We start from the raw sequence: 10,458 nt of genomic DNA, 5'->3' as shown, positions 1-10,458 counted from the left end.
TGGATTGTGGCAATGTAGATATTCAGAGTATGCATTTAAGAAGTTTGGTGGATAGATGGGAAGATAATATAATGGTGAAGCAAGGTTGAAGAAAGTTTTGTCTGTTTTATAGCAGGGGGAAGACATACATGTATTTGTAAATCAAGGAAAAGGAGACATTAGAAAGGGAGAGATTGAAGATTTAGAAAGAGTTTTAGCCTTCTTAAATGCAAAAATGACTGTATATTGGGAGATGAAGCAACAGATAAAGAAAGATTACAATACATTTTCAGAAGACAGAAAGAAGTTGGAAGACTGATAATTGACTCAACAGATAGAAAGAAGTTTGAGCCTATGTATTGCAGGTCAGGGAATACTGGAGAGATGTGGGCCAGTTTACTTCCTCAGACACTTGAAAGACTTATCTCTATGAGGAACCAACCTCTACAGAAGCTGGTGTGTGTGTGTGTGTGTGTGTGTGTGTGTGTGTGTGTGTGTGTGTGTGTGTGTGTGTGTATGTGTTGGGGGGGTAGTGAGACCTCCAGGTTACTTCTCCTTACTCATTCAGCTAGACAAGAAGTGAGAGGTTTATTATTGAGAGAAGTTAAGATAGAGAAACTCTAGATGGGGGGCGGGGGGTAAACAGGATAGCGAGTACAGGAAAGAGACATGACACCAAAAATAGAGGGATAAAGTAAAATTTATAATGAATTATGAGACCCTCTCCCAAACACCCACCATGCTTCCAGAATGTCTTCAGCCATGTGAATACCCTTTATCTATAGGGAAGAGGTAAATAGAAAGATTCTATTTATTCCAAAATGGAAAATAAAACTCTTCTTGAAGAAATTGAATGTCCCTAGAGAAATAATCTCCCTACAATAACATATTAGGGACTCGACCAGGCGATCACGCTATACAGTGAAGCTGGTTCATTGACACACTATGCCAGCATGCATATGATTTACAATTAAAGTTTTCCTGCTTTATTCTAAACATATATGGACTGCAATGACTCACTGAAATTATTCTAAACATATATGGACTGCAATGAAATTAGAGCATAGCTTCCAACATGAGAGAGGCCAAACTATCGAACAGGAAAAATTACCATAGATGAAATTGAGACATTCAAGGGTGCAGGGAAAAGCATTTAAAAGCCCACCTAATTGATAATGTCAGAGATTAAAAATACTGCATTCAGGATATTTTGCAAAAGAGAACAAAAGAGAATTTAGAAATAAAAAAATTAACAAAAATTGATGTTGAATAGAAGGATTGGAAAATGAATCAAGGGAATATCTCAGAAAGTAGACTAAATAAGGAAATGGAAAAATATAAGAAAAAGGGTAAGAAAACTAGAGTTAAACAATTGTTTAAAGAGGGGATAAGAGAAAATGATATGGAGAGAATACTTTAGTAAACATACAAGAATATCTTCAGTAATGCACAGCCCATATTGAAAGATGGGCTCCATACAATGAATGGAAGAAAACCTCTCAGGAAATAGTACGTCAAATTTTAGAACATGAGCTAAAGACATGATCCTAAAAGCATCAAGGTCAAGAGTGAGATAAAGGAGGCAGGAAATTAGAAGGAAGGTGGAGACACATTATTGCATGTGGTGGTTGGGATACCTGCTGTGTAGGTTGAGGTTTTCTTTTTAAAAGTCATTTGATGCAACTTTCTAGTTCAAAATTTCCACTTAAAGTTTATGTTTTGGTGTTACCTCTCACCTCTACCCTTGTCCACCTTTCAGGTTTATAGGTGGTCCCAAAGAGAAATGGCAGGCATCATGTGATTGTTTTGTTTGTTTTTAAATGAACATTATTTAAACCAGTACAGTAATAGTCATTATAAAATTTACTTTAATACTGGTGACTTTCCAGAGAAAATACAATTTTAGAAGCTTGCTTTTTTTTGATTGGATGAAAAACAAATAATTTGCTAATCGCTTGCTCACTTAAGAGGGGATATAATAACGTATATGTAATAAAATTGGTTGCCTCTTTTTAATATATTCCCAAAGAAAATAAAAATAGAACCTACATATGTATGTAACATATACATATATATACATAAATGTGTCTGTGTGTTTAACCAAGTAAGTAAACAAGAATTTTAGGCCAACACAGCTTTTTCATATTTTTTCCTGATTCTCTACCAACATGTGACTTTGTCTCTAACACAAATGGTATAACCAGAATTTAAAAATTCTCCCTGACAGTTCGGTAGTCAGTTTCAGTAGTCAGTTGTCTATGTATGTAGTATTCAAAGTTAGCAGTTACCATGTGAATGCATGTTGTTTTATTTATATAAACAACTTCTGGCTATGTTAGTCCTTAAGAACATTCTTACCTACTGTTTCTCATGATTTTTATAAAGAAAAGCAAAATTCCTGCCTTACAGTTTTTACGTACAATGTAGATAAATTTAAAAGTTAGCTTGGAGGAATGTATTTCTCCTTGTTTTCCAATGAAAGTCTAAACATGAGATAAGTTTATTGTTAATTTTTTCCTTGAGTTTCTTCATGGGTGCAGGGAGACCAGTATTTTAAGACAAAATTGAGGCATATTGTTGGATTGTCTTTTGGCTTCTCTCTAGTACCTAGAAATCATTTGCTTATTTTATTTTCTATAGATATGAAAAATAAACAAGCCTCTTTGTTTTATTTGGTATCAATATTAAATTGATACTAGGAATTCAGTATTAGCAACTCATTTGCAAGAGCTTAATATGATAAAGCTGCTTCTTTGTAATATATACATTTATTTGTTAGCAGTGTTCTTTGATACGCTTTGTACTTTTCTATACTGACAAAACCGAGGGGTACTATTTATTTCCTTTATATATCTCTATTGTTTGCCAGACTGCAGAAAATTCTGAGATTCTCCTCTGTTGGAACATGTTGTTGAGTAAGGCAGTATGACAACATTGTACTATAGCCCTCTCACTTGCTTTCACACATCCCAAGCTTTAACAACCATACCTGAAGATTTAAAAAAGGGAAAGAACAAATATAAAAATTACATAGGTAATGTAGGCATGTTGCTACCATATATCCAGAAGGTAGATTATTATGTTGCCAGTGGGGAAGGGACTTAGGCAGATGGTTGAAAAAGGTGAAGAGATGAAAAGGTACAAATTAGTAGTTAAAAATAGTCATGGGGACACAGAGTACAGCATAGGGAATATAGTCAATAGTATTGTAACTGCTATGTGTAGAGCTAGATGGATGCTAGAGTAATCAGGGGGGATCACTTTGTAAACTGTATAAATGTCTAACCATTGTACTGTATACCTGAAACTAATATTAAATAAACAAATAAATAAATAAATAAAGCATAATAAATAATAAATTCATTGAGAAAAGTATCACTGAGATATTGCGTTACATAGGACTTCATACACAGGTTTTCTTTCCTTGCCATCTTCCATTTTTCCACAAAAGTTCTTACTTTTTCTCCCACAGTGAGATATTTCCCAAAGGCTTTCCTGAGGAGTACGCCATAGCAGCCATGTTTCGTGTACGAAGAAACACCAAAAAGGAACGATGGTTTCTATGGCAGGTTTTAAACCAGCAGAATATGCCACAGGTAAGGAACCAGAGAGTTGTGCTCAGGCCAGGTGAATCTTTGAACTGTACACAAATCCGGGAGTAGATCTAGTATATGAATATTCTGTCTTTTAAAGGAATCATCAACAGGGAAATTCAAGAATTCTCATAGGATGGTCTTGCTGAAATCTATAATATGAGTGCCTGGTAGATGAGGCCATATTAGTTTTTCTTTTTATTTCTAGGTTCTTATTTTGTCTAAAAACATTCAAGCTGCCCTTCCTTCACAAATGCTTCATTGGCACTAAGTCCACTTCGCTAATAACTCCTTTATCTGTGATCATTTCTGATATTATGTATTATTTTTAAATGCTGTTTATTTTTTCACCTGAAAATCCTTAGGGAACTAAGAGGTGAGACATTAATACTGAGTCCATCAATAAACATTTATTGAACACATGCTCTAGGCTAGTTAGTGACCAAGATAAGAGATTTAGAAAGCATAATTCCTATTCTCAGGAACATAAGGTCTAAGGGGATGTCATCTAGGTAAACAACATACTAGAGCATAATCACAGTATGACGAAGCAGTAGTAGAGGTAAGCTCAGAGTTGGATGGGGACTATGGGAGCATGGAAAGGACAGTTCCCAAAAATGAGGTCTGGGGAGAGCAGGAATCTAAGAATACTTGTGGAAGAGATGGCATTTGGCAGAAAGGAGGGGGTGCAGGTGCTCCAGTGAGGGAAGATGAACCCCGGTATTCCTTATTAGCACCATATGTTTGTGTTTACCTTTATACATATCCATTGAAATGTTTTTTGTTTCACTGGTCTTGTTAATACAGTCACAATTTTGTGATGAGAAGATGAACCAAACGCATAGTATCTCCTCTATGAAAATGTGTTCTGTCCACACCATGCTAATCATCAAACATTAGAGAATTTGATCTCAGTTTCCATGCTAAGAGAAGTGATGATATTCTTAATTCTTTTCTTAAATTCTTAATTTAATTCTTAAATTAATTCTTAAATTACTCATACAGAAATACACACACACACACACACACAGATACACATATATACTCTTAAATGTTCTCTCAAGAAAGGAGCATATTGCATTCACTCGTATATTCCATATGTAAACCATTTTGTAGCTGGATATTTGCTGTTCTTTTATGTTAACAAATCTGGAGGGCACAAGTGTCATCTAAAACATTTTATTATGTGCCTCAGTTATATTGACATGTGTCTTGAGTTTTTACTTGTGTGATTTAATAATTTAGAACATTGATTTTAAAATATTTCAATATAATTTGCATTTTTGTAGGTTTCAATAGTGGTTGATGGCGGAAAGAAGGTGGTGGAATTTATGTTCCAAGCTGCCGAGGGAGATGTATTGAATTACATTTTTAAAAATCGAGAACTCCGTTCTTTGTTTGATCGTCAGTGGCATAAACTTGGCATTGGTATACAATCTCAGGGCATTTCAGTTTATATGGATTGTAATTTAATTGCAAGCCGGCATACTGATGAAAAGGAAGCTGTGGACTTTCAAGGAAGGACTGTTATCGCTGCACGAGCTTCAGATGGCAAGCCTGTGGACGTGAGTCGCGATGTTGGTTGTGAAAGAACTTCTAAATCAATTCAGTTTACTTCTAAGTAAATTCATATTTCTAAATTAAAACAAAATATCTTATTTAAATCTTCTTTAATTAGTACATAATAGAGTTCGTTCTCAACACTGTTTAATTTGCCATCAGATATATGAAGGATAGCTGTGTATTTCCAATTGCATTTTCATATATATTATCTCCTATCTATTTTCAACCATTTTTACAGCTTGTGAATTTAAAAGAATTAGGTCGTGCCTTAAAAATAAGGTTATTAAAATTAAATTTTAGTAAAAGAGAAATATAGTACAAAAAGTAAGCTTGGTCTAAGCTCATATGTTTTGAATAGAAAGGACTGGAAAAAGATGAACTTTAAATGGTTCCAGATTATCTGGTGTTTTCATTCAAGAACAATAGGCTATTTATTCATCCTCAGACTAGCAATGCAGTCTATATTGCAGACTATTTTTCATAAGCTTATAATGATTTTTCAGGGTTCTAATAGACTGAAACATGGCCATTAATTGTATCATTAGGTCATTGGGATGAGAAAAACTAGGTAGTAAAACCCTTTCAGATATTAAGGTCTTTTAAAAATTACATTTGATCCTCAGATGATAAAGATTTATTACTGATTTCCCTAGAGAAGAAGGTCTTAAAGAAAGTGAGCTATATATAAGTTTGATGACTGCACATTTTCTTGTGGGCAGAATGATGGGGAAACCCATAAAAATAATCTGAATGCAAGCTACCAATAGGAATTGAGATTGCTGTTAATCCAAAGCACTTAAAAGTTCAATTTTATTTCAAAAGCACAATTCTGTGCAAATGCATATTTAGCCAGCTCATATAACACACAACCATATTTTTTAAAATAAAATATTATTTTTAAACTATCTTCCCTTTGAGACAATGAACAAATCAATGAGAATGTTATGATGAGGGTTCAGTGATTATCAGCAAAATAAGCCAAAGCAGAAGCCAGTCCTAGAGACAAGACATCATGGCATAAAGAAGAGTGAGCTCTCTTGAGGATCAGACAGATGTGGTTGCAAATCCTACCTCATCTACTTAACTGTTATGATCTGCTAGTTTATCTTGTTAGATGTTAATTTATCTGAGTCTCAGTATCCTCCATTATGAAATAGTGTTGGTAGTTATTCATTATAATTGTATAGAATATGTGCCATAGTGCCTGGTACATGGTCAGTTCTCTGTAAATTCATTTATTTATTCAGGGTCAGACATGGGAATCTAACCCTGGTATAAGAGAAGAGAGTGGGAAAAATCTTTTTAAAAAAACAGCAACAATCTTCTATTCCTGCTCTCAAATACCTTGAAGGCTAATGGAAAGTTTAGTAGATGTCAGTAAATGGTGACTGCCAATTGTAACAACAGTATTAGACAGACCTTTTGAAAGGTTTCCCCAAAGGCAAGGCAGGAAGTGGAGACCAGGAGCTAGAACAACAGAGACTTCCAGCAGTAGGTGGAGTAGAGGTAGATAGGTAGTCAGCTTCAGGGAATTCTAGTAGCAATGGTAGCAGTGGCAGTAGTACCTGCAGCAAGTACTGGAGTTTAGGACTGGAATCTGCTCTTTATAGGACTAATGAGAACCAAAGAGTGCACTGAGATAAATTCATAACCTTTGGAGGAGAAACAGCAATGAGAGAGGAACAAGTTATTGTAAGAGCGGGGCTCAGGCTCAGAGCTCACCCTCTGAAGGCTGTGTCTCATTAACTTCTCATCTGAGGAAAGAATTAATCCCAGAACCTAAGGCTGAAGAATGTCAGGTGTGTCCTTATGAAAAGACATAATGTGAAAATTATAATGTTATAGTAGTTTCATAGTTCAATATGAAATCGATTCATTTGAGGATAAAATTAAAGGCATACTGCAATGAAGAAGCTTTTTAGGAGATAGTCACTGTTTAAATTAAACAAAATACATAGTATTTTTTTTTTAAAGATTCTTTGTCCTACCAAAATTTTAAGTAGACTAATTTTTTGTTATCTCCTTACAAGCTCTGTGAGTCATGAGATCTGTTGTAATGTGAAAGTGTTTTATTTATTCAGAATTTATGTTATTGAAAAAAATTCTGATGATTGGGTTTTATTTTACATATACTACCAGAGTGCTTTTATGAGAGAGGTGACAAAACTGATATAAAGCACTTTTTTTTTTTAACAAATCCTGTATGACAAGGGTAAATAAAAGACTTAGCCCTAAACATTCTCATTCTAAAGCACTGTGTCAATGAAGGGTTCTAAAATAACTAATGAATAACAGAAGCATGATTAAACTAGGCTGATTGTAGTTTCAGTGTCATGGGTACTTGATTAGGTTCTAATCTGTCAAAAATTGATGATCTATCTTTAGTTAAAGTAAAATAATTCATACGAAGGACTTAGCATAGTGGATGGTACATAATAGAATTTCAGTATTTATTGGCTATTTTGATAACAATGATAATGATAAATAAGTTTTAGTTAAGAAGAATATTAATTAATTGGCATCCCCATTCTTCATTCTACATAATGAATATATTACGGCCTGGTATTTCATTAAACTATGTAAGACAGTGTGTTTAAACTTTATAAACAAAAGTTAACTTCAATAACCTTGCAAAAAGTTATAGAAAAGAAATAATTTTCCATTTTATCTCATAATTTTTCATTGGCTGCAAATATTATATTGCTCATGAATTCTCAAGGTGTCTGGAGTTCTTAATGCTTGCTATGAAGTGGATTGATTTTGTTCCTCTCAGTATAGACTAATAGTTACAGCTTTTTAATTTTTTGCTTTTTTGGTGTTGGGGTAGGGATTTAAAACTAATTGCAGATATCTGCTTTCTATTATCATAGAATTTATTATTATAATATTATAGTTGGGCCTTTCTGTAAAAAGTACTTATTGACCCCAAAGTAATGCATAATCTAACACTGTTATTTTGAGAGACAGGCCGAGAGAGGCAGGAGAGAGAAAGGCAGGAAGGAGGAGTAAGTGAGGGGTAAGGTTGTCCTTGGCCTATTTTATGTCAAATAATCATATGATTAATTATTAATCAAATTATTAAATTTTCAACCATAAACTAAAATAGTCCAAGCATCTATCATATTGAAGTTTTATTACTAGCGTATACTATTTACTTGGTATATAGTTGTTTGATCTGGCGTTTAAAGGCATGATTGTATTTCCTTTGAACTACTTTTAATTTCATGTCCAAATGCCAAAAAAAGGTGAATCTGCTGAGCAATAGAAGGAATCAATTATTTTTTGTAAGAAGATTGTGAATCCTGCTCAAGGTTAGGCTGATATAATATAAAATCCATAAGTCTTACAGAATCCATATTGGGAAGTGAGCATCTGTTTCCATGCCTCAGATAGGTCTGAAACTGCAGATAAAGCCTTTCCGTTTTGTGCTCATACATTTGACTTTACTTTTTTTTTTCCAAAAATCTACTATGAAATAGTCCTCATTTTGTGGTTGTATACTTTATAGTAGTGCAAAGCAGTACTTCTCATTAATTAAATACTTCTTTTTTTATTGTTTGAAACAACTAACCAAGGTTTGCAATTGCTTTTATTACTTGATTTCCTTTATATGTAGACTGATCTCAGTACCTGGATCTGTGTCTATTTCTCAGTACATAAAATCATGATCCTAAATTAATAAAAATATTAAAAATATCCACTAGTAACTTATTTTTACTAGGTTCTTTTATCTTATCAGTTAAATTACCATGATTTTTAAGTGCCTCAATGTGATTTTCAAAAAAAACTAATGATATATCTTATTACTAATTTTTTAATAGATTGAACTTCACCAACTTAAAATCTACTGTAACTCAAACTTCATAGCTCAAGAAACTTGCTGTGAAATATCAGATACTAAGGTAAGTTAATTTTCTCGGTGTGTGAAGAATGTAGAATGCCAGTTGCCAAGTCTATAGAGTCCAAGTGTAGGGCAACACTGAATGTCTTCTGTTGAAACCAAGTGAATAATTCATTCCAAGTAAGAACACCCTCTTAGAGCCTTCTCATAGTTTAATTTCATAATTTTAATTCCAGTGTTTCATCCTGATCTTTGGAAATTATGTCTTCAATTTGGGCTCAACATAAGTAAAGGAGAATTTATGCCTTTCTCCCTAAATGTGTTCCAAAAGTAGCATCATCATTTCCCAGTTACAGAGGTTTTAAATTCGTGATCATACCTTCTTCCCACTCATTTCCCTCTTCTATCTCCAATGCTGAATAATCTTCCTTTGTGATAGGTCTTTTATCTGCATCTTCCTTATTCCTATTATTGCCATGGTTCACCTTTGCCTCATGCCTGGTTTGTTGCATTATTGTGTCAACTATCTTCCTTGTCTAGCTTTTTTCTTTGCAGCTTTACCAGAATAAGTCTCTGAATCACTGCTTTGTATATTTACTTTTATTCACTAAACATTTATTATTCAAAAACACTTATCTTCTAGACACTGTGCTAAGGAACAAGGCTAACAGACATGAATAAGGAACATTCCCTGCCTTCTATTCATCTTTCTCAAAGCCTTTTGTCATTACTGTTGGCAACAAAATATAAATCCAGTTTCTTAGCCTCTCATTCTTTTTTTTTTTTAAGATTGAAAGGATTTATTTATAAGAATTTTAAAAATGACTCAATTTCAAAAGTACTCTGCTACAAATCTAGAATTTAGTTATCTGATAAAATGACAATGTTTTCTTAGATTATTGATCTGTTCTTAATAAAACACTGTAAATGGTTTACTTTACTTTTTATCAGACTTTTAAAAACTAATTTTTACATTTTTTAAAAAAACTTTTAATTAGTTTCAAGTATACAGTATATTGGTTGGACATCTATATAGTTAGCAAAATGATCCCCCAATTGCTTCCTCCCTCCCCTGACCCTCCACCTAGCCAATGTATTAATACTAATTGCATTCCCTATGCCATGCTCCCCGTCCCCGTGACCATCCATCAACTACTAATTTATACTTCTTTAACCCTTCACCCCATTCCCCAAACCCCGCCTCAACAAATCCCCTCTGTCCAACACCAAATTGTCCACTATATTTGTGTATTTGATTTGTTTTTGATTTGTTTGTTCTTGATTTGTTTGTTCTGTTTTTGATTTGTTTGTTCTTTTTATTTCTTAGATTCCACATATAAGTGAAATCATATAGTGTTTATCTTTCTCTGTCTGACTTAAATACCTTCTAGGTCCATCAGAGCAATATCTTTTTCCATCCCCTTCCTTTTCATATGTAGGGGCCTTGTTTTCTTATCCTTTCAGCCACTCTGTCTTTTGGTT

The 10,458-nt window shown here is 33.6% G+C and overlaps 1 protein-coding gene across 1 annotated transcript in view; it reads left to right on the top strand.

The window, feature by feature from the left end:
- COL19A1 (collagen type XIX alpha 1 chain) overlaps nucleotides 1-10,458 on the top strand; it is a 279,851-nt gene that overhangs the window by 33,286 nt on the left and 236,107 nt on the right. The window contains exons 4-6 of the mRNA XM_006926816.1: nucleotides 3,452-3,575; nucleotides 4,862-5,137; nucleotides 8,957-9,037. Coding sequence (XP_006926878.1) covers nucleotides 3,452-3,575; nucleotides 4,862-5,137; nucleotides 8,957-9,037 — 481 coding nt within the window. The remainder of the gene's footprint in view (nucleotides 1-3,451; nucleotides 3,576-4,861; nucleotides 5,138-8,956; nucleotides 9,038-10,458) is intronic.

Source organism: Pteropus alecto, unplaced genomic scaffold (genome assembly GCF_000325575.1).
Source record: "Pteropus alecto unplaced genomic scaffold, ASM32557v1 scaffold7, whole genome shotgun sequence".
NCBI lineage: Eukaryota > Metazoa > Chordata > Mammalia > Chiroptera > Pteropodidae > Pteropus > Pteropus alecto.
This window is presented reverse-complemented; position numbering and strand designations above follow the sequence as displayed.